The 25,320-nt window shown below is 38.9% G+C and overlaps 1 protein-coding gene across 4 annotated transcripts in view; it reads right to left on the bottom strand.

The window, feature by feature from the left end:
- Positions 1-22,619, bottom strand: part of THADA (THADA armadillo repeat containing) — a 151,749-nt gene extending 129,130 nt beyond the window's left edge. Inside the window, exons 1-22 of one of the 4 annotated variants that reach the window (XM_085577096.1) lie at positions 22,537-22,619; positions 21,138-21,236; positions 19,888-19,982; positions 19,344-19,474; positions 18,453-18,601; positions 18,284-18,316; positions 17,707-17,759; positions 16,655-16,841; positions 15,910-16,004; positions 15,401-15,621; positions 13,751-14,442; positions 12,990-13,141; positions 12,695-12,850; positions 11,444-11,566; positions 10,407-10,530; positions 9,367-9,515; positions 8,314-8,524; positions 6,794-6,929; positions 6,313-6,449; positions 5,742-5,900; positions 4,421-4,578; positions 3-112 (exon numbers count right to left, since the gene is read on the bottom strand). In XM_085577096.1, the coding sequence (XP_085433222.1) occupies positions 3-112; positions 4,421-4,578; positions 5,742-5,900; positions 6,313-6,449; positions 6,794-6,929; positions 8,314-8,524; positions 9,367-9,515; positions 10,407-10,530; positions 11,444-11,566; positions 12,695-12,850; positions 12,990-13,141; positions 13,751-14,442; positions 15,401-15,621; positions 15,910-16,004; positions 16,655-16,841; positions 17,707-17,759; positions 18,284-18,316; positions 18,453-18,601; positions 19,344-19,474; positions 19,888-19,982; positions 21,138-21,213 (3,347 nt within the window). In that variant the 5' untranslated portion in view covers positions 21,214-21,236; positions 22,537-22,619. Of the gene's footprint in view, positions 1-2; positions 113-4,420; positions 4,579-5,741; positions 5,901-6,312; positions 6,450-6,793; positions 6,930-8,313; positions 8,525-9,366; positions 9,516-10,406; positions 10,531-11,443; positions 11,567-12,694; positions 12,851-12,989; positions 13,142-13,750; positions 14,443-15,400; positions 15,622-15,909; positions 16,005-16,654; positions 16,842-17,706; positions 17,760-18,283; positions 18,317-18,452; positions 18,602-19,343; positions 19,475-19,887; positions 19,983-21,137; positions 21,237-21,840; positions 22,153-22,190; positions 22,212-22,520 lie in introns of those variants that run through there. The other 3 variants (XM_085577097.1, XM_085577099.1, XM_085577098.1) reach the window with 3 other exon arrangements.
- Positions 22,620-25,320: the final 2,701 nt, after the last annotated feature.

Here is a 25,320-nt window from a genome sequence, read left to right as displayed (position 1 = left end):
ACCTGGAAAGCATTTCTGTAAGTTGCACAAAGCCAGCATATGCCAATTCAAATGCACCCCTGTGCCTTGATTGCAGCAGATGATGTTTAAAGTAATCACCAATATTTTTAACCTAAAAAAGAAAGAAAAAGTTACAAAGTCATTTGAAATTACATACACATAATTTATATATGCAAAATATTTTGCAGTTCAAAGCAACAATCCTCCCCCTGGTTGGAAGGATCACTGGTACAATCAAAAAGCAACTACAAGTCTTATAACAGACAACCACTTACTTTAATGATAACAAGTATTATACTCACTTTTTTTTAGGTTAAGGGGGTATGTCCGTATTCTTTCCAAAAGTCAAAAAATATAAAAGACATGAAATTGGTTATTTGTCCGTGACGGACATAGTCAGATTTTAAGAGAAGAAAGGGACAACTCTGATTTTCAGGGAAAACAAATGCAGATTCCTTCTTGTTAGCCTACGCTCTTGCCAAAACCCCAAAGAGAATGCCAACTACAACACGACAGCAGAAAAAAAAATTCTAAAAAATATTTAAGATATGAAATTCAAACTCCGAAAATTGTACCAAAGGGAAACAAATCTACTTTAGATTAGGTAATACATATAAATACAAATTTCTAACGTCCCAGAATTCTGAATAATTGCTGTTGACCATTAGAAACATTTTTAAAATGAAGATGAAATTGCAATGTGAGCTATTTTCAAAAGCATTAAAACTGAAAATGTGATACCTAAACTTTCACTTATTTTCTAGAGCTCTATTACAACACATAGCTTTAAAATTTATTTGGAAGTTTACAGATCTACATAATCTCATTCCAAGAAGGATAGGCTGTCTTGTTTGTTGTTTTTTTCTTTTGGCTCTCATCAACTTTCAAGGTCTAAATCAAACTTCCCACATAATTTGTTTAAAATGCATAGCACATACTTAATACCCTTAGGCAAAATTTACTTCAGGAGTCTTTCCTAGAAGTTCTCCAGAAAAAGTTTCTTTAAAACTTTTATATAAAAATATGCATAAAATCACATCAAGTTGCTTATAAAATTCTGCTTGCTCTGTTACTTATACAATTACTCTAATACTTTAATAGTCTGACAAGTAATTAAGTTGTCAGGGAAGTTAATGTCATATCTACCTTTATGGTTTTTCAGCTTCCTATTAAGTAATTTGTATCACCCAAGCAATGAGATTGCAAAAATGAAAAAAAAAAATGAGACCATCTACATATTATTTTCTGCAGCTAAAACTTACCTAATGTGAAACACACAATAATTGGAGATATTTGAGCTAAAAAAGTTATGTCTGAGTGGATTTTAAGGTAGCTTATATAGCTACAGAGTTTCATTTCAGCATTCTAGTCCAAAAACGAGAAGTGCCCTTTATTCACAAGGATCTGACCCATGGATGGGGCAATTCTCCAGGTGTGTAAACAAAACCAAATCAAGAAATCCATACACATTTAAGTCAATTTACCAGCCCATCCCAGCACCACGCTTATGCTTCTAGAATTCATATGAATTTTTTTTTTTTTTTTTTTGGTCACATAACTTCCAACTTTACTATTTATACTTCTGAGTTTCTTGCAACAGCCATGTTGACTAGAAGCTTGCATCAGACTGAACTCACAGGCTAGGAGCAGTACTACCATAACTCTGTTCTTAGTCAGAAATTTAGAATGTAACAGGTGAACCTTACTAATTCAACAATCAACAATGTACAGGGCCACACTTGCTGTTGAGGGCAAGAATCTGGGTATTCAAGACAAATTCTCTCAAAGATATTCCAAAAAGATTAATAAAAGCCATGGGACAACTCAGTCTTTACTTCTGCTGCCTGTTTATTTTCACTGTGACACACAGCTCTGGCAAGCTTATCTCCTACAATTGTCTTAAAACTTCCCAGGTGAGATAAACAGGAGTTTGAGGAAGAGCTAAATGTTCCCTCATACTTGGAGCATTCATGATTTCCATGTCATATGACAAAAAAGCCTACAGAATGTTCATTAGATGTTGTTCTGGTGGTTACATGATACTATTTATATTGATTTTCTCAACAGGCATAGTTCTAAGCGTGCCATCTCTGGACTTTAAGGATCAGACGGAAGATGAAAAGTATGATATGCATTTGAATAAAGAGATTCCTCCAGCTATACTCTGCACTACCTATGTGTATTATTTCTAAAGGCAAGGCCACCATGTAAAATAGCTGATGTTTTGAAGACTGCCACATAAACCCAATCTCCTACTCAAAATACAAGGAGAGTGCTAATCTGTCTCAGCTTCCCACAAACAACAACACAGTATCATGCAGGAGCTGCCTCCCTGCCAATCTGTCCTCCACAGACACAGCACAACAGGCAGCATTCCTGCTGCAAAGAGTAGTCCCCAGCAGCACGCTGCCTGCCAGGAAGCAGTTCTGCTGTGCCATCTCCTAATGCCCACCAGCACTGTAAAACACTATTTCCATCTGCATGCTCCATTAAAAAAGCAGGTACAACCAATTAGAAGTCTGTGAGCAAATTCAACACTCACTGTGAACTTTTGGGCGAATAAGTTATGACAGCATGAATCCCCTAAGGCACAATTTAATGCAGTTACTGACCTAGATGTGGAGCATGGTACAACAAGATTTGCAACAGCATGACACACACTGGCCAAGAAGTGCTACCCGACTTTTCTCAACAATGACTTAGCCTAGCTCAAGGCAAGCTGACCAAGGTTTCTCTTAAAGTTTTCCTTCTCTATATTCTTACATCTCTTCCAATAGTTCTAAGATGAAGAAAAAGAATGGGCAACTTGAAAGAAAAGTTCTACATGCATGAGGTAACAAAATCCAACTTGCTTGTTTGTCAACACTGATAAGTGTTTAAAAAGTCTGAAGCCCTAGCAGTTACAGCATTGACATTTTTTGTCATTTCTGATGAAACCCTCCTTTTTTTTTGTACAACACATGGTAATGACCCAAAGTTACAAAAAGCACAGAGAAAATGCCTGCAGTTTTCTTTGTGTATTTCCTTGCAAGCCTGAGGAAAATCAGGATTTCCAACTGACTCCTCGTCCATTAGCATTCTTCTTATTCTGTTTTACAGGAAGACATCTGAAGCATTAACAAGCTGAAGAGGCATCTATAGGGAAAGAAGGTATTGTAACAGAATCACAGAAAATCCTGAGCAGGAAGGGACCCACAAGATCATGGAAGTCCAACTCCTTGCCTAATAATGTATTATTTCTGAAAGAGCACCCATCAATGTCTGCTTTCCAAAAACAGAGATGCTGCAGTTAGACCTGACTCATTCTGAAACACCAATTCCCCTGACTTGGTGCAGATTAAGGAACACAATGGTGGAAATGCATATCTGCTCTCTCATCTGCCCTCCAGACCCCGGCAACAACACAAGCACAGCTGTTTTACCAGATGAAAACATGAGGACTGGAAACAATGCAAGAATAAAGACACCAATGCTATTTCCATGGCACCACAACATTAGATAAGAAATAAAATCTGGAGTATATAACACTATTTGTTATTTTTAAATGTGAGGTTCTAACACCTAAGGAAAAAGTAACTGGTTGTTTTCTGCTGGAAAGAAAAAGAGGTTAAAGAGTAGTTAGTCTTTCATATTTCTGTCTTCTGTGCAAACTGGTTTTATTGAAACATATGTAAATGAAAAGGTCATCAATTAAAACAGAAATTTAATAAACTGAAAATATTTCCCAAATAAATGCCTGTGGTAATCTAATTTCTCGTAAACACTGAACTCAATGCTCTGCAAGAGACCCAGATGGCATATAAACATTTCTGATCTCTCATATTAAAAAAATCAGAGGAAAAAGATACAATCACATTACATACAAATTATTCATAGCAATAGATAAGAAAAAGACAAGACTAGGACTAGTCAGCATGCTTGACTTTCAGAACTCTTGACTGACACTAATTAAGGAAGAGCTTTAAGCAGAATCTCAATATGCATAGTTCAAAATTATAGCAAAGAGACTTTGAATATGAAGTCAGTTTAGAAGATTCTTAGCAATTCGATTAGTGGCTAATATATCCTGATAGAGAGACAACAGGAAGGTGGCAGGCAGGCACTGGTACCCCTAAACACATCACACATCTCATAAACAACCCAGTACAATTAGAATGAACGAGGTTTTTAGTAATGTATAATAACTTCTTCATTTATCTGTTTTTATCATACCACTGGATCTGAATACCACTGGATCAAAACAGGACTAATAATAACCAAGCACAACAAGAAAACCCTTACACCATGGCAATTAAAAGAAATTTGAAACCGACTTTTTCCAAATAGAACACAGATTCAAGGAGAAAAACCTCTAAGAACTGCCCCTGCCTCTACCACCACTCAAGAAGAAATTGCAGGTTTTATTATAAAAATTATTTACCTGTTCTACAGTAATCAATCCCTCTGAAGGTTGAGATGTAGTCTGTGAAGGCAAAAGTTTACACAGTGTCCCTAACAGCAGAGATACTTCCTTCATGCTTCTCCAGCAACATACAAGAACCATTTGAGCTGTGACGTCACATGCTTGCCTGTCTTTGCCTTAAAAACAAGAAGACAACAAATGCAATAGTGTAACTCGGGGTTCTCAGATGTAGGTGTGTAATTTAAACTTCACTTAGCCTGTCCAACAAAAGAGAATTAAGTATGAAAAAAAATCTAAACTTGCCTGTCCAAAAGATAGTTTAATCTAGTTGACCCTAATTGCCTCCTCAACAGTTGCTTTAATTTCTTGCACTTGGAAAAAGCATAAACATTTTACCAGAGAAGTGTAAAGAGTAGAAGTCTTTTGGTCACAACTCCTATTTACTGGCACACCGAGCAACAGAAACCTGGTCACCTTCCTAGGCAGGCATTCATTCCCAACATTAACCTGGTCACCTTCCTAGGCAGGCATTCATTCCCAACATTAACCTGGTCACCTTCCCAGGCAGCCATCCACTCCCGCATCCATCGCGGCCCGGCGCCTCCCAGCAGGAAGAAGCGTTTGTGACGCGCCGCCGCCACCTGGTGGCCACTGCGGCTCTTGCACGTGTTCACCCTTGTGAAATAAAACGCGCGGCCCCACCAAAGTATTTCAAACGTAGGGAAAAGTAACCGGGGAAAGGAAGTTCAAAAGCTTGCATAAACTATTACATTTTTAAATGTGCGGATACCCTATATATTTATTCTGGCTTACATTAAACATGCAAAAGTTTACAATTTCCTTATTGTTGTGAGCTTCTGTTTCATAGCTGCTATTCATTAAAAGAGACAAATACTCCCTAACATTTTACCACTAGAATCTTTCAAGCTGAAGTTTCTGCTTATGTTATTTCTTGCAACAAGTTGTATTGCATCAATCTCCACTAGCCTCGTGTAGACTGGAAAGGAAAATCACAGTAACACTTCTCAACAAGAAATACATTAGAAGCATTGCTTGATAGAAAAGGTGTTCAAGATCACCTGGCCGGTACAGTTAAGGCAACAGAGTCTAGTCCAATATGAAAGTAACTAATTTTCACTTGTGTCTTAAGAGAGATTAACCACAATCTTCCAGAAGCACGGTGAATTAGTCTTTAAAGCCATGTCCATCAATAACTAGCTTCTGACAGGTGAGAACCAAAACGTTACACAAGCAAGTAATTTCCAACTGATCATCCACATAAATTAATGCCTCTATAAAAAACACCTTTATTTAATTACTTATATAGCCTTGGGTTTACCTCTCATTTCCATGCAACTATTTTTTGTTGTCCTCTGGTCAACCAGATTTTCAGATTCTTCTTTGCAGTGTTCTTTCAGAATTTTTGCTTGCATAAAATAATCATTTGTGTCTTGTGGTTGTATCTCATGCAGAATCATCTGCAAGCGACCTGCACTTTCTGCATATTAAACAAGAGGGATATTTAAGATAGTTTTGTCTCCTACTTCCATTCCTTTATACTGACATAATTCATTTGGGGTGTATAGGTACAAAAGAAAGCTATAAGTATTAAAAAAAAAACCCATAAGGTTCTATGATGATTAGAACAAGCAAGGAAAAAAACCTGAATTTACAGTGCCCTGTTTTGAAAGAGATGCAACAATACAGTCTACAAATGTTTTTGGGTTTTACAGTGAAGAAGTCAAGAAAACTTTATCAGAAATTAAAAGAATGACCAAAATTTATGACATGAAATGAGAAACTGAAAGGGAGGGATGCTCACTCTAGTTCTGAATGACGGCAAGACAAAGAGACCTTCAGGAGCATCAGATTTGAAAATAATTCTTTTGGGATTCTGTTTGGTTCTTTACCTGGATCACTGTCCATTGGAATAAGACCCTCTGGTGATGAGCTCTGTACTACTGGGGATACTACAGCAGAGAGGCTGTATGACATCAGAATGAGCCTGGTCACTATTTCCTTCCATTCAGACACCAGTGCCAAGTTACTTAAGGACAAAAAAAAAAAAAATCAAAAACCAAAACACAACATGGATTAAAAATAATTTTATATTTAAGAACCAAAGTTACAAACACTTCTGCAACAATATTTATGAAAATTATAAATAGGATAGAGATTGAAAAGCCTTAAGGCTGAGTTTAACACATACAAAGGAAATATCAAAGAGTTCTAAAAGCCACAGGTACTGCATTTTCTTATAAATAATACTACATGATTTTCTGTTCTCCTTAACAACTCTTCCACTGAACTTTAACATGGAGTTACAACTTTCCATTTAGTACGTTTTGCTTAAAATATGGAGTTACAACCTATTTAGTATGTTTTACTTACTTGAAGGGTAATTGCTGCAAAGCCCCAGTTATACAGTGCACTCTCCCATACATGGGAAACGATGCTGCTGCTCGAAGTAGAGACTTCTTGGCTTGGAATATTTCTTCTTCCACGTTCACCAACAAAAGCTTGATAACTAAAATATTTTAAAGCATGGATTTACATTGAACATTCATATACTGATCTTCTAAGAAACAAATATGCTTTAAGAAACAGGAATAAAACCTGTGTACACAACAATTCAATGGAATATGCTCAGCAATTCCCTTTATTATACTTCTCCCTCTTCTGTCATTAAAGTATGTTACCATTGATGTTCAGTTACCTAAACTCCAACAGTATTTGTTATAGTCAGTTTTATTTGTCTCTCTGAACCAAATGGCAGCTGTGAAAAGCACAACCTACATCCTATGCTTAGGGATAATCACACAGCTCATGATGAAGTCACAAGGAGTTACCTACTCTATACTGCAAGTCAGACTTCACCCTTACAGCCACATTAATACAATGGTGAGTACAGCAGAATATTAAAGATCAAAACTTCACAATTATACATTTGAACTTTGTTTTCCACTAAACAACTTGACCGATTTTCAAGGCTATATGTGCCTATGTTAATTCTATTTATAGCTTGTGACATCTCAGTGCCAGAATTGGAACAAATTACAGATCCTGTCAAGGAACCATGGATCACCACCAGCAGCAGATGCCCCAGAGCAATGAGACATGAGGTTACCCACACATCTTCACTCATGGCAACCACAGACATGTCTCAAAATTGTTATTTCACTGCATATCAAGAAAGAATTAACAGGCATCTGTAGAGAAGCCAAGAATGGCACAAAAAGGTATAGAATTGTGAGTTTACTGCAAATTATATGATTTTTTTTATTACAAATAATGAACTTAAGTGTTTTAGTTTGACTGAAGATTACTTAAGGTAGAGAAAGCCTGGTTAACAAATTTGCCAAACCTGCCAGATGTACAGCCCTGTCATCTTTCATCCAGGGGCACTAAACCAAACAAAAATATTCTGTTTGTTAACAAAGCCTCATTACTGTGAATGTGTATTCACAGGACTGCAAATCACACAGAAAAATGGGGCCAAGTGAACAGAGCTCCAAGGGGCAGCATTACAAACACTGAATATTGAAACAAAGATGGACTAACTAGAGCTGCCTCCCCCCTGGGTGAGTGAGGTCTTAGGGGAAGCAGAGGGTTCTTCCCTGCCCTTTATGCACTCAGCTTCACCAGGCTCACTGCTTGGGCCTTCACAGCACTTTCAAATGTCACTAGTCAAAATAATGTCAAAAGCCATCTTACAGAATATTCAACAGCCTCAACATGAACTGGACTAGAGTAAGATCTTGCTAAAGAACATGGCTTCTTATCAGCAAAATACAATATACTTAAAATCCTGTTAGAAATAAGGATCTCTTACTAAGCCTCCTACCAAAAGCCTTATGGAAGAGCAGCATCCTTTCAACAAATATAAAAAAACCTTTCCCCCACAATCTTACCTGCCAAAGTGTTTTTCTCCACTGTACTCACTGATTTGTTTTCCTCCACCTGGGGGTTATGCTCAAGCCATTTTCCTAAAGCAGTGTGCTGCAGTCCTTTGTGATATACTAAAAAGTTCAATAAATATGAAGCAGTGACACAATCATATGGCTTGGTGCTTGTGCTAAGATCAATTGCTGCTTGGAATAGAAGATCTAGGTTTTCAGAACCCTGAAAAAAAACACACAAAGCAGTAATATTTCTCATTTAATTGCACTTCCAGATTGATTTAATTTAGCTTCTTACCACCCTGGAATCTGAGAACCTGCTTTTAATTAAGTTTGCTGGCACATATTTCTTCAGAAACACTTATTTTGTGCACTGATGACCTTACATTCAAAACATGCATGTGCATGTATTTAGCAAGGATACAATTACATAGATATTGAGGATGGGGACAGCTATTTATAAAGCAGTATTCAATTACACTGCACCTCACAGGAAATATTTTTTTCAAGTTAATGTGTTTTATCTGCTAATGGACATTAAAGAGAAGCACAGTTTACTTGGTAGCAGTATTTGTTCATCTGTACTAATGAATTTTAAAATAAATTTTCATCAAGTTACTACAGACAAATCAGTATCAATTCAAAGTGCAAAATTTGTGAGAAATCAAAAACCCAATCAGATAATGAAACCTGAGATCAATTAGAAATTAAAGGAAATAGGGAGCTGAATTTCCTAAAAGTACAAGAGTAACCAAGTCAAAATGTCTCAATCATTTACAAAGAGAAGTCACAGCTAAGTCAAGGGCTTGCATTAACTACTTCTCTGATAGTTCACAGTCATACCCAATGAACTTCCCAAACTCCTTTGTCCATTAGTGAAACAAGCCTCCTTAGGTAAGGACAGAGGCTGTACAGAAATAAACAGAAGTTGCTAGTGATGGGCACTACTGCAGGCAACTTGGACTGGCTTCTAAGGTTCAGGATTCCTGCTCTGTACCTAACAACAGCACCTGGTATACTACAGAACATTCCACAAAATTACTCCCTCTGAACTCAAGTTCATACCTGTAAATTCAATGCAACATCATGTAGTTTCATCAGAAGTCTAAATGCCAGAATTTTTACTTCCTCAAAAGTACTGGCAAAACACTGGATCAAAGTTTGGACACGAGCAGAATCAATCTCCTGATTCAACTGGAAAACTTGTGCCTGGCCTGTTCAAAGAAATTAATGCCTTAGATAGTTGTGCTGTAACTCTTTCCAGAATAAGCACTCTCGCCACATTCTGCTTTGCTATAATAAAAGAAGCATTAAATTTTAGCAAAATTATTATTTTAATATTATTTCTCTTAATCGGTCTTAAAATTATGTATTTCCCATTATAAGGAATAAAAAAGGCTTACCTTATTTTAAAAAAATTACTCTTAGTGATACTCTTAGAAAATAACTTACTACCAAAAACAGAATCCCATTTACTCCCTTTAAATGCAGCATAAAAAAAAAATCTTTATTTAGTTTTGTTCAAAAACTCTTTTCCTGCAAGTATGTAATAGTAGAAAATTATTCCTTTCAAAAAAGAAGTTGAAAGCTTCAATGTGTTTTGGTATTTAGTGTTTTCAGTTATTTTGTCATAGGAATAATCCCTTAAAATGTAAGCCATTACAATTTCTTTCGATTTAATTTAGATATAAATGAGTTGTAAATTCTGGTGACTTGACTTAAAGAAGGCAGAAATTTGAGGATGTAAACAGCTGCACCATAATACAGCACAGAACACAACAGCTGAATTACTTTTACAGAAGTACTGACCAATTTATAAAATTCTCACCTGATATTATAAACAACTGAGGATAATTTTTCATTTTTTAAAAAAAGCAGTAATACATAATAATAACACTAATGTGTTCATTTATCAAAGGGTTTTGAGAAATTATTTAGCAAGATGGCAATTTTATTTCCTATCAAAATCAACTTCAATCTTAAACAACTAACTTCTTTAAAGAAAGAATACCTTTTGACAGAAACTGACTAGCCAGCATAACAGACTCTTCTTCAATACCTCCTATTCCTACAGTCTATCAAAGTCTATAAATTAGATTTCATACCTTTTGGAACAGAAAATATTTCTGCTATTGATTCCAGAATACTTAGTGCACAAAACCTGGTTGGGTGTGATGAACCAGGAAACAGTACCTCAAAAAGTCTGGTACATACAGATGACATGAAATCCTGGGGAATAAAAAAATCATAAGAAAAAAATTAAGACCCCTTACTTGCTGCCCAACAAACAAAAGCCAAGCAACTGAACTTGGGACATTCTGCTTTACCCCAAAAATTATGACCTTACAGTGAATTTTGGAGAAACAGGAGGCCAACATTCACAGTACAGACACTGTTTCTTGTTTCTTAAAGTACAGTGAAGGCTGGACAATCATTTGGGTTTTTAAATACAACAGTTTCCTTTCCCCAAGCCCACAAAAAGGCACCCATTGTATATCTAATCCTGAAAATTAGCTGATGAAGAACAGCAGAACTCAAGGAACAGATTGACACAAAGATACTGATGATATGAGCCTTTATATAGGATAAAAAAGACAAATACAATAGAAGTCTTCATGCTAAAGCTCTTGTCATTCATTCTCTCACTCACTGATTATTCTGGACTAGAAAAAGACTGAAGCTCAACTGATCACTATTTTAAGTCCAAGTAACACATATCACTTAAAGCTCGCTACTAAATGGCCAACAGATGACAAGATGACAGGACATTTACCCTTTGTTTTTTTGGCTTGAGGGTGCATCTCCAGCCATTCCTTCCTTACTGCTGTTTCAATGCACAGCGCAATCCCTCATAAAATAACCTTTATTGGTTCAAATAAAATTTATCTTAAAGACACGCTCCAAATACCAATGGGCATTCAGTTCATCAACAAGAGCATATTTAGTCAAAATAAACTTGCACAAGTACATCAAAGTGGACAAGCTCCCCAGCACAGTTTGGCTTTACAGGCTTTTTCCTTCTGCACTGCACTATTGCCTAACACACACACAGAGCTTAACTTACCCAGTGGTGTTCAGCAACAATGAACTCTCAGAAATGCTATACCACCTCTATTACTTGCATCTCTAGCAGTCTACTTACTTTGTATTGCTGCAAAATCCTCAAAGGAAGCATTTTAGTTGACTTCTCAACTAACTCTTGCTTGGTTTTATTTTGCTCCAATTTATAAAGTACTTGAGAACTTTCTTGTATCCTGCAAAATAACTTTTAAAACAAGAGAAAAAATAGGTAAGACAAGAATCATTGACAGTGAAATAAGGAAAAGGTCGATTTTCAGCTTACTTTCCAAAGCACACTGCTTGTAATTTTTAGGAAATTTCCATACAGCATAACACAGAAGAGATCCTTCCTTCTCCACTCCAAACCCAAGGTTTTGCTTCCCACCTCTTGTAACCAATTGTTTCTCTCCTCCTACTATATCTCCAAAACCTTCTTCCATCTCCCTCCTTAAATTCATGCCAAGTCTTCTCCTCCTACCTCATTTTCTGTGGAAGTGTGTTCATCTATAAAAAACTCAATGCAGGTAATTTCTACAGCCTCAGTGTCTCTTAAGAGTGACTCACTTCAGAAGTGCTTCCTCCACCTATTTTACTACCCATAAGTACTATTTCCTTTCTTATCACACTCCCATCTAGCACAACTTTTCCATCTCATGCTCCTCAGTCTGCACTAGGTAAGAAAAAGATGGGATTTCTCTTTTGTTTTTGCCAAACCGAATCCCTCATTTTTCCCCCTTCTCAAATTAATTATTTTCTCCTTCCAAACTGCCTTCTTTTGCCATAAACATCTTCCAAGATGTTCTTTATAAATAAATGGTTCCTCATTTTACCCATGAGCTACATGTGACTTTGGCAACTTCTACCAGATGGAGGGGCTCATTCCCTGCAGGCTGTAATGGCACAGCCACATCAGAGTGAATATTCTACTTTGTTTCCCAGGTCAGGTTTCTGAGGGTGATGAAGTGACTGAATTTGCCTGAGGTGTGACAAGCCCATGTAAGCACAGCTTTAGGCCCCAGCAAAGGCAACACAGGGTTCACTACTGACTCCAGGGCACATTGCTTTGATATTGGCAAAGTGTGCAGGTGATGGCAGGTCAAGCAACACCATGCCCCATGAAGTTAACCTGCCTCTGCCACTTAATATTTTGTTTAAGCCATCCTTGCCTGTGATGACTTAACACCATTCAATTGGGTAATACATAAAGCATGCTCCTGGTCTTAGAGCTTTTACTCTTTCCAATGAGCAACTTCACAACATAGTTATTTCTTTAAAAATGGCGTTATAGCTAACATAAGAGGCACATCAGACATGGCTCATAGTTTGAAATTACCTTTCTCAGCAGAGAAACAATCTGTTGCCTTACAGAAGGAGATTGGCTGTTCAAGTTATACATCATAAAAAATAGAATTAGCTGCATTTCTTCCAGAGACACAATTTCTGTAGTACGATGGGTTTCACAAAGTAAACCTAAAGCATCAATGCAAACCTGGAAGACATTTAATAAAAGTTCACCACAAAAGAGTTACTGACACCTATAATGACACCTTTGTTTTACTACAACACCAACACAGTAATCAGGACCAAAACAATTATTCTAAAGGATACATAAATGGTTGTCCCTTTACCTGGCTGTGCTGATGAACTAGACCCTGTTTGAGACACTCAGTGGATACAAGACCACTGCTCATGATATTTGAAAGTTCCAGATGTCCATGGGCCCTGGCTGTTCTCAAGCATGCCATTAATGCTCCAAGAGCTCCTCTAGTACTGCAAGAACCTAAAGAAAATGAAAACCAGTAATAATTACAGTTCGATTAATACACGCAAGGTACTATTTGCAGTGCTTGTCAGAAACTCCCAATACTTTCAACATATGACTCACTCCCTTTTATTTCTACTCCATAAATCCCAAAAGACAGGGCTGCTATAGATTAAACCAGTTCTAAATCACCTGGTTCCCCAAAACCTTCATCTCAAATGTTTCATATGAAGAAAAGACCTTGTGAGTTCTCACAAGCCAGTATTTTAGAGTCACACTAAATTACTTCAAAACAAGAGAATCATAAATCTTGTATCCACATATTTACAAGAAAAAAAGCATCTGTTACTGGACACACCCATGTAGGAAAATAGAAGCAAAAATACAGAAATTTAACAAACCCTGGTAAAGAGAACCATAGGGAACCCACAGACGGATTTTGCTCATGGCACGAAGACATTCTTATAATTATTATGACTTTCACTTTGAAATACTAATAGCAACAATAAGCATCTGGAATTTGTCTCCCAAATTAATTCTAACAATAATAACAGACCAGAAATCATGTGGTTAAGATTATTTTTTTTAATTCAATCATAATTAAAAATACAAAGTTTATTTTCTTACCCAGATTTGCATCTGCAGAGGCCTGAAGAATTCTTATCATGTAGCTTAGACTGTCAGGGTTACATTTGAGCAATTTTGGTAAATAGTAATCTATTATATAAGTAGTTTGGTCATGGTTCCCTTCACAAAGTATTAGCAGAAGAGGAGAAACCCAGATGTTGTGCCACTGGTCAATCCAGGTGCCTTTCTGAAAACTCAAAGTAAAATGGGCCTTGTGATTTGTAAACATGGTTTCCAGAAGATCACTAGCGTAAGGTGCAAGAGACTGATCACTCATCACATCCAGGATTTGCACTGGAATTGTTCTGTCCAACTGCAGTATATTTTCAGTGCCCACACACTCCACCAGACAGCCAAGAGAAGCATATTTCCCTTTTACATGCCAATCCAAGCTCAGTAAATGATTTATCAGCCTTGCAAAGAATGGGTCTGATTTTCCATTTGATCCAGCAATGGTAGTTTGGTGTATCTGAAGAAGATTCTTGAAAATCAATTTGGTTTGATGTCTGATGGCATCCAGAGGGTGGTCCCAGTGTGTATAAATGTATTCCAGCACCTTCCCAATTATATCAGAGTTGCCATTAAGTTTGATTTTTAATTCTGGAGAGGCTGAAACAAGGGCAGCCAGTGCTGAATTAGTCCAAATAGCAAGGATTCTAGACAAAGATGTTGCCACACTGGATTCTTTTAACCTTTTAAAAAGAACAAACAAAAAATTTCATTACCTTCATTTATCAGTATTTTAAAAAAAAAGACTATTTTGTATTTCAGAATAACTATTCATCACATTCATTTACCTTACATAAAAACAGATTAGGAGACTCAATCCATTCATGGAGGAAAAGGAATGAACACAGAAGTGATCAACTGGATGTTGCCAAGTACATGGTTAGTTACCTGATGTGCTATTAAGTGGCTGCAGCTAAACCCCCTAACAATGGGTAAAAAGAGCCATACCAGCCCCATAACAATAAAACAAAAATATTACTATGCACCTGCTAACATTTGAGCAGTATTATGTTGTTAGATCTTCTTGAAAATGTAAGGAAAACTTTTCATTGCCAGATAAAACCATCAAAACTGAGTAACCTATGTGCAAAAACAAGATCATGAAATTGATCTCCAAGGCATAATCAACAGCTGAACTGAATACACATTTAATCTCCAATCCAATAGTGCTGGTGGGCCCTTGGATGTAGGCAGCCAGAAAAAAAACAATTAAAACTCATCTTACTTCAAGTATTCCACTCACTGGCACACTTTGCTTCCCTCTGAACTTTCAGAAGGAGAGAACGTGACGTCCTGAAACTGAAGTTTATCTGTCTACATATACATAAGAACTGATACTGACACCCCTTACCATAAAGGAATTGATAAATTTATCCCATTCATGTTAGAAAAGAAATTTTAGCATGCATCTAAAAAACTGAAACTTAGAACTATATATGCAACATCATTGTATTTTTAAGATTTACATAGTTTTATGAATGTATAAAAAATATTGCATGATCTGTGGCAAAACCTAGTATCATTACACTGAAAAAATCAGAGATATTCTTCCAGAACCATAGGAGTCATGCAAAAATAGAATTAAAAAGTTAAACCTCTTCTCCCAAAAATTAAACAACACAGATTAAAGCACAAACTTACCCTGAACTCAAAGACAACAAGACTGACGCAATATCTAATAATAGTTTCTCTCCATTTTCACCCATGCTGCCATTTTTCCAATCCAACATAGCCAATGCTCCATGGCAAAGGAAGAGCAGGACTGAGTCTGGGAGCTCTGCTGTGCACAGAACCCCACAGCTCCTCACAAACCACGCTGGCACACCTGAGTGTTCCACTGTCCCAAGGAGCAAGTCACTGATCTGGAACACCAAAAGCACGCCCATTACAGCATCTCAGCACAGCAGAAAACCTGTTTTGTGCACAGCTTAGAAGATCTGAAGAGATTTCTTGTAAATAGTGTTTGTCAAATTCAAAACTCAAGTCTTACTACTTTATATAGCAAAGAGAGAAGAATTATACTCCAGCTAAGGACTGAGAGAGGCTGCCAAGCCCTGGTACCTGCATCAGCAAAGCCTCCAGACAACACTGATAGCACAGGGTAACAACACCATGATACTGCACAGTCTGCAGCCAAGAAATACACTTACCAACGAAGGTAATTCCTCAGCTGGTTCATACATAGCTCTGGTAAAGAGAATAACAGCCAGTCCTGAGGTAGTCTGAACAGTCTGCAGCAGCGTTGCTATACAGCACAGATATTTTACATTAGAATGCAGCAAATACTGTGTGCTAGAACTATGTGGCAAAATTACAATTGAATTTTGCTAGACTACTTGTAGTTAGTTGTATCGTCACAAATCCGTAGTGTCCACCTGGACAGCATATATTAATAACTTCATCCTCCAGTGTAGTAAGAAACTGCTAATATCATTAACAGAAGAAAATACAGGACTGCCCACTAAGGCAAGGAGGGCTGTAACAGAGACTACTAACATGTTAAATTCTACTGCATAAAAACATCTCTACTATGAACAGGAAACACTATCAATTATGGTGTGCCCATAAATAGTTCTGACAGCATATTTCATAGAGTTGTAGATATTTCTGGTAGGCACAGGCATTTGGTGACTCCCAAAAGCATTTCTGCTAGTTTATGAATTATTAATAACAGCATTAATCTTGGTATTTGTAGTGGGACAAGTTAAACTGTACACTCTAAAACTGCAATCTACAAGTCATAGCACACCAAAAAACCAACTACTGTTCCTATTCCCATTAATCTCAGTAGCTCTGTTTCCATGAAAGTTAAACTAAGTTTTTATATGTACAGGTCGTTTACTACAAAGACAACAATTTAATAAAAATATTAAGCTTGAATGTTACTAAACCTACCATCAATTAGGAAGTTTGTGCAACTTTTCAGTAAGCTACACATACTTTGCCAAACAAAAGATTCACTGTGTTTCCAAAGACTTCCCTGGATATTTTCTTGCAATTTTTGTATAAGCATCATTGAAACTTTAATGGCTATCAGTAAATCATGCATCAGCTGAGTCTGAACAATTCTATTTCCATGATTCTTCCTGTGGAAGAAAAGAGACAAGCAAGCACACAAAAAGCAAATTAAAACCATTCTTCACCATCCCCAGAAAACCACATTCAGCCAACTTTAAACAGAATTAATGGTAAAAAGTGATGTACTGCTTGAGTTGATCAGATATGTAACTACAGAAAAACAAGGAGCAGACTCAAGGGTAGTTATTAAATAAAATTAACAAACAAAAATGATAAATTCTGTACATTTTCTGCAGGTTCCTGTGACAAACTTTCATTTGCATGATTCTGCCCAAGCAGAGCTAAACTTTTCCAGGAACTGTCCAAAAAGACCAACAGAATACAGCGCTGCTTTCTTCTAATTTTTCAAGTAGTTCCTCCATGTATGAGGGACATGTCTATGATTTGACTTCCTTCTAACATTAAGGCAGAAAATATCTAAACTTTCAGCACACAAAACACTTCATTAAGTACCCTTCTGCTCTCAGTTCAGAATGAGAAACCACAACAAAGCTGCCTCACTTAATGAAATGCTGGAAAATGTCAAGTATATCAATACTGAATTAAGCACTCATGGAACATCCATGAGTTTTACTCTACCTGAATTTTACATCTATTAATTACACTCTTTAGCCACAATTCAGATAGCAAAACCTTAAGTCAAAGGCCTCCCTTAGTAGCAGCTCTAACAGTATCAGTGCCTTACCTCTTATATTATCATATTGCCACAAAAGAAAAGAATCAGTTTTTATTTAAAATCTGCATCATTGTAAAAGTGTATTTCTATCTTTCATCAATGTATGGCTATCAAAATGATATTTTAAACCAAACCAAATTATCTTGCAAGAGTGAAATAAAACCAGATAAAATAGAGCTTCTATTAAATTCACTTGCCTGTTTTCTTCCTGTATGTCAAACAGCAACTTCTGCAGAAACTGAAGAACTAGTGAAAATAATTATGGTATAAATTTACTTATAAGAGAAATAGAACATAAAATTTCCAGCAAAGCAATCACACATACATCTCAATACATCACACATACCCAGCTACAATGGATAGTTACAGTGGTGATTCTTCCATTCCACCAACAAATTAAACTGGTATTTCAGTATAGACAAACACAAGCAATGCCTAAAACAATATCTCAAACTGGTTTGCAACAACCTGGTACAAAACAAGTTTCCAACCCACTCGGCCTAATCCAGTGAGATATTGACTCTCCCTACCACAACTGCTTACTGGTACTCAGGTTTGTATCAGGGTTGCCCAGTAAAGCAAAACTGAGCCCTGGAAATCAAAGGTATAAATCAAAATCTTGTCTTTCACAAAAAAGTACCATGTAAGGATAATAGTTTATTGAGAATTAACCAAGAGAAATCAGATCTGATAGGTCTTCATGCCTACTTCATGTCACTTCTCCACATACACCTGCAGTGAAGCATATTTTACTATAAATGTGACTTTACCTTCTTCAAACAGGTTCTTAATACAGGCTCTACCTAGAGGAAATAAAACACATTTTAAGTACTGAGTACTAGCCAGCACTAGCTATTTTACATAACTGTAAACATTACTATCAGGTGTGGCACCAGTGCTGAGCAAGTTTAACCAGCACAACATTCGATGTCACTGTACCTAAGCTGAAGTCCTCCATACAGGAAGCAAGGTTGTCCAGCACTCTTCTGTACAAATACACATCTGTGGTTTTCAGTTCTTCCTGAAGGCAGCACACAAAACTTTGCACAGCTGGCACCATCAAATGTCCGGGAAGACTGTTCAGTGAACTGCAACATGAACAAACAGCACATTTAGCTTGGTTTTCCCAAGGTGTTCTAACATCCACTGCACCACAATCTATGTCAGCTAAAACTCCAATACACAGATGTTTCTTCCTGCATGAAAACATAATCTGTTTTAAAATTAACATGCACAGTCTCAATTTGCAACTAGAAGACCTGTCAGACGGGTGCCCAGCTTTGGAGTGGCTGCAACAAAATCCAAGGTGGAAGCTGTGCATCTCAGCAGGACCGTGAATGTTTCCAGACAAAGTAAGGATGGCAGCTCAGCACCAGATCCTAAAAAATTCTAAGGCTATTAAAAGATTCACTAAAGAAATACAACACTAATTGTACAATTAAAAAATAATTGCAATAAAATAGGCACAAGAAGCCACAATTTAGTTAGGATTCCTCTCAGCCATCTTCTTTTGACAAAGCTGAGATTCTGTGTTTTAAATTTCTGTTCTAAGACTGGATTTTAAAGTTCAAGCTGCTAATTACACACTATGCTGTCTTCCCAATAATGAAATAGGCCAAAACAATGCTTCACTTTGAAGTCATTTATCTATATTTTATTTATAATTAAGATTTTTAATTTAGAAAGAAAAACAATACATATGCACATATTAAGTACTGCAAATTTTCAGTAATTAAGTTACAGTAATTTATAGTGAATGACAAATTACTGACTTAGAGATAAGGAAAACAAAAAAAATAAAAAATAAAGGCTAACTACTGAATCTTTTACCTTGCCAACACTTTCTTCAAAGGATTCTTTGCACCCAATGAAAAATACATCTCTCCCAAAACATCCAAACAAGCTTTAACCATGGGATCACCTGCAGATTTCTCATCCATCTGCTTCACCAGTGGCACAATCTATAATCAAAAGAATACATGTTGAACAAAAAACTCTGGATATATCATTTTTAATAGTGGCAGACTTCTCTCATCCAAGTACATGGCACAAAACTGACTCTTCTTCACGGTTTCCCTTTGAGCTTGAAGTTCAAAAAAATGTTCCAAGAATACCTCTAAAACAAAAAAAAAAAAAAAGCACACAAAATAGTAAATTTGGTGTCATTTGCCTTCCACCATTTTCAGTAACTGTGGCTCTTGCTAATTAAGTACTTGAACTACATTTCTACCTGATGCACGTGCAACTGCTTTTTCTGTGTTTCCAGGAACGTACAAAACATTAGAAGTTTATTTTAGAGCTGTATTTGCCATTAACAGTGCACAGGACACTCTCTGAGTTACCAAAAGCCATATTAACAACAGTGAAACTGTACCTGTTTAATACACTGGATCTGCTGGATGCCATTTCTCAGCTCTGCACAGTGCAGAAGCAGAGATGCAAGATTTTGCTCTTCAGCCTTTGAAAACCCTACATTTGGGAGAATAAGATATTTTTATAAAGTAATTACAATAAGCAGTATAAATAACACATAATTTCTAAGAAGAAGAAATGACTGTTTGATTCTTAGAGGTTTTTCCAGTTCCAGTAAACCCATTGGTGCCACAAATACTTAAGTCACCTAACAACACCTTAACACTTTTTTTTTTCCTAAAAAATTTTTAAAAATCAGTTTCACTGGAGCATAATAGTAATGGACCTCTGGGAGTCATCCAGTCCAAGCCCACTGCTCAAATATGGTCACCTGGAGCTGGCTGCCCAGGACCATGGCCAGGTGGCTTTGGAACACCACCAAGGCTTCACTATTCAGCACAAAAAAAATGCTGGCTCTCTCTCCCATGTCCTCCCATCAGGTATTTTTCACACATTGCTAAGATCCCCCTGAGTCTTCTCCTCACCACGCCAAAGAGTCCCAGCTCTCTCAGCCTTTCCCCATAGGAAGGATGCTCCAGGCCCTTCATCATTTTAGCCCTTAGCTGGAGTCTCCCCAACATGCCCATATTACTCTTGTACTGGGGACCCAAGAACTGGATGCAGCACTCCAGGTGGGACCTCACCAGTGCTCCCTCATAGTAACTTTATTATACAAATCTTGTATTACTTTTGGGTTTTTTACAGTAAATATCACTGGAACTCTGTCTCAATAAACAAATTTTTAAAATCCCCAAAAAAGAAAACACCATTTGAACAGTAGTTTTAAAACAAATTAACTACACAAAGACTGGGAAAGCAACTTCCAGAGAACCCTTCCAACCTCAGTCATTCTATGACTCTTGGAAATTCAGGGTGATCCCACATATTCAGGCTATCACTGAATTACAGGCCTGCAAGTAGGAATACAAATAGGACCTTCCACTACCTTCCTACCTCAGATAAAACAAAGTAAAAAGTTTTCAAATCAAAGCCACAATGCTCTAAAGGGTTTTTTTTTTTTTGACTCTGCCATGATAAGAAGTCATTGTCATTACAAAATAAAAACAAACCACAGCAGAGCAAACACACCTAAAACTCACTAAACAAAACCACTACAAATAAAACATAACAAGCAAAAAAACAGATCAATTTCAGTAACTACTAGAAGGCAAGAGAAATCACACATTAGTTCACAAAAAATACCCTACTTACTCTGAAGTTTTTCAAGCTGATGATGATCAAGAAAGAACGCATCCACCTGAATTTCCTTCTTCTTCTTTAAAACCATTTTAGCTGATTTAGCAATGCTTGCTTAAAAAAACAAATAACAAACAAAACCAAAAATCAAAACAAGAAGTCACATGGTTTTAAAAACATAATTACAAACATTTCCTACAATAATGGTCTTTTCATTGTCCTACTGTCTTGAAACGTTTGTTGCATTATCTGCAATTTTTCTCAAGGAAATAGCTCTCTTTGATTTTAACAACTTCAGGTATTTCCAGCATTTCATCCAAAATTCACCCAAACTTCACAACACAAAATGGAAGTACTAGAAAAGGGGAATTGCTGTATGCATGACATACTGTCTCACTGGAGTTTTCACTGCACTCCTTCCATAGTCTGTGGCATGATCCTGGATCACCGTTTGGAAGCATCATAAAGGAAGGAATTAATGGCACAAAACTTCCCTTGCTCAGTTTTGCTGTTCAAAATTCATTCAGCTTGTATTAATGTTAAGTAAGAACTGTGCAGCAAACCGAAAAGCTCTGCTATTACGCATGCTACAAATAGCAAGTTCTTTTTTTGAATGGCAATAGTTATTTAATCTGTGCTACAGTGTCACTGACTCGAAAGCGCTTTATCATGGAACAGCTGAGGTCGGAAGGGGCTTTTGGAGCTCATTTGGACCAACCTCCTGCTAAAGCTGGGCCACCTGAAGCCAGTTCCCCAAGCCCATGTCAAGGAATTTTGTGAATGTTTCCAAGGATGGAGACTCCACAGCCTCTGTGGCCCAGCGGAGCCGGTGCTCGGCCACCTTCACTCCACCGCGAGCGCTGCTGCTGGCCTCAGAGCCCCGCCGCGTTCCACTCTGTACCCACGGCCCGCGTCCTGCTACGGGGCACCACGGGACGGAGCCCGGCCGCGCCTGGGCTGCGCCTCCTCGGCACATCCCCCCGAACTCCGGGAAGCTCTCCGGATCCCTCGGCACATCCCCCCGAGCTCCGGGAAGCTCTCCGGATCCCTCTGCCCATCCCGCCGCACCTGCGGGCCCAGCGCGGCCGCCCCAGCGCCTCCGGGCGCTCGCCGCGGACCGGGGCCGCCCGCCCGGCCTCAGGGCCGCCCGCCGCCGGTCCCCGCCGCCCGCCAGAGCTCCGAGCGCTCCCCGCACCAACAACCCCGCAGCACGGCGGCGCCGAGCGCCCGCGCGGACCCGGGCCGGGCCGCGCCGCCTCCCGCACCCGCCCGGAGCCGCCCTCGGCTCGGCGGCGGCGCGGGCCCGAGCACGGCGGCGCCCGCCTGGGAAAGCGGCTGCAAACGGAGCGCCACCGCAGCAGGCACGGGAAGACCGGGGGAACGCCGCCCGCCCCTCACCCGAGCGGAGCCTCACCCGCGGCCCTTCCCGGAACCCGCGGCCCGCCCCACCACGTGCCGCCCGCCGCCAACCGCGGCGCTCCCCGCCCCGGCCCGCCCCGGCCCGCCCCGGCCCGCCCCGGCCCGCCCCGGCCCGCCCCGGCCCGCCCCGGCCCGCCCCGGCCCGCCCCGGCCCGCCCCGGCCCGCCCCGGCCCGCCCCGGCCCGCCCCGGGTTTGCTTGCACACCTCCGGGGATGGTGACTCCACCACATCCCTGAGCAGCCCATCCCAATGTCTAATCTTCCTTTCTGTGAAGAAATTTTACCTTATGTCCAGACTGTTATATGTAATAAAGATAATTCGTGCCGGTAGAGTGATATGTATGTAATATTTGAAATTATTAAGAAAATGCACAAGTCGGCACTGGGGGTTGTCTCACCATATATTGAAACTGGTCCCCGATAAAACTTCATTTACAAGTTAATACATGTAGCCCGTCCGGAGGTAGGTCATTTCTCAAAGTGATCCATCAGCTCCTCCTGGCAAGACCCAAGACTGGGATCCCTGGAACCTTCCAGGGTGATACATCTGAATACTGTATTCCTGTCAGTACATCAGGAGAATCCATCGCTTCCCGGACACTGCATTATTCAGCTCAACACAGAAAAAAATAGACTTTATGAATATGTGGGACTTTGAATGGAAAGGAAAGGCTATTCACCGAAATCCCGGCCTGCAGCAAAATAATGCCTGTAAGTCTCTTGTACTGGGAGGGTGCAATGTAGCATAGGAGATTCTCTGCTGGAGCAGCCAAACCTGTGACCCACCCAGTGCCTGTCACGGGCTCGGCACTGTCCTTTTCACTATAATAATATTGTTTTTTTATTTTTAATTCAGCTAGGTCAAGTTTTACCTATAACAAGCCTAAACCTCCCCGGTACCGCTTAAGGCTGTGTGCTCTTGTCCTATCTTTAGTTGCCTGGGAGAAGGGCCCGACACCCACCTGGCTACAGCCTCCTTTCAGGCAGTTGTAGAGGCTGAAAAAATATCACCCTTGAGTCTCCCTTGCCTCCTGGGTAGACAACCTTGTCTCCCTCAGTGGCTCTTCATAGGATGTGTGCTCCAGACCCTTCACCAGTTCCACTGCCCTTCTCTGCACTCACTTCAGAGTCACTGGACTTTGTAAGACACAACTATCTTTCCTTATTTTAAATGTATTCTCAGCTTTGGAAAAAATTGGTAGTAACTTCGATGTAGCCCATGATTGCCTTAGCTTGTGTTTCTGTCGAGTAATTACTCTCCCTCCTCAGTTCCTGAATGTCCTCAGCAGATTTAAATGGATGCTGTCTTTTGGAACTTAATCTGTCAGGTGCCCTTGCTGCATACAGTGGCTGGTCAGTCTCCTTCCAACTACATTTCAGAGCCAGAGGAAGCAAATGCTATTTTGCATCCAACACAAATCAAGCTGCTCTAGTTGCAAACCCTTTATCTAAGGAGCAGAAGGAGGCTTGACTACACACTTCACAAAAATCCAATAAACTTAATTTGAAAAGTGTGCTCCATTTGTTTCCTCATAACCATATCTCTTGGTCCTTTCCAACAGTCTCTAATTTGCCACCACTTCCACATTTTCTAAAATTGTAAAATTATGAACCAAACCCAGCTATTTTTTTTTTAATATAAGCATTTATTCATTAGTAAATTTTCAAATATCTGAAGGGAGCCTACAAGATGGAGGTAGACTATATAAGATCATGTAGTGACAGGACAAGGGGAAATGGATTCAAACTTAAAGAGAATAGGTTTAGATTCGATGTTAGGAAGAAATTCTTCCCTGTGAGGGTGGAAAGGCAGTGTAACAGGTTGCCCAGAGAAGCTGCGGATGCCTCATCCCTGGAAGTGTTCAAGGAAAGGTTGGATGGGGCTCTATGCAAGTTGGTCCAGTGGAATGTGTCCCTGCCCACGGCAGGGGGGTGGAACAAGATGCTCCCTTCCTACCCAAACCATTCTATAATTTTATGTTTTTTAGCCAGAGACGATTTCTTCTTTAAGTTTTCAGCATCTATGTTCTGTGACTTTCACAATCCTCCCAGGTCTTATGTTAATATAATGTACGTAATAAGTACATAATTTGCAAGTGATAGATTACCAAATGGGGAGAGCCTTCCCTAAGTCTGTTAGTTTTATCTAGCAAAGATACAGTTTTTTCACTCAGTGTAAAAATGGTTATTGCAAAAGTGACTACTGTAAAAGGGCAGCTCAACATAGCAGTCCACCTTCCATTAAGATTTAAGATAAGCAATGTTTAGGTAAGGAAAAAGTGGAAAATATAACAAAACCCATTCCTTGCCAATTGACTTGCACCCAACAGAGATTTTCTTAACAATCTAAAGCAGCCAGAGGCCATTAGGGTCTGCTCAGGACTTTCAACAAACTTCGGATTCCTCTTTAGCACCAAAGGTTCACAGTGCCTTCTGACTTCTGACATGGTATTTTGACATGGCCAGAGGAACTGAGAAAAAGTTTAATCACATACAGACATATAGAGAAAGTAATTTGAGTTTTTCGCTGTTTTGTGGCCAGCCATTTCAAGGAAATTGACACAGTTATTTGGCACTACCTGCCCCAGCGACCTACTTTAAATGCTGGATTATCTTCAGCTCAATGAGAGATTGGATGCTCTTAAGTGTTTTAACCTTCCAGACAAATCAATTATCCTCATCCTCACTTAGAGCAAGCAAAGTCTCCAGCTCCTTCAGCCCAGTTCAGTACCTACATATTTTACATTCACTGTGATTCTCTTTCTACAGACTGGCCAGT

The sequence above is a fragment of the Lonchura striata genome, chromosome 3 (genome assembly GCF_050655825.1).
Source record: "Lonchura striata isolate lonStrDom1 chromosome 3, ASM5065582v1, whole genome shotgun sequence".
NCBI classification, from domain to species: Eukaryota; Metazoa; Chordata; class Aves; order Passeriformes; family Estrildidae; genus Lonchura; species Lonchura striata.
The sequence above is the reverse complement of the archived record's forward strand: the minus strand, read 5'-3'. Positions and strand labels throughout refer to the sequence as shown.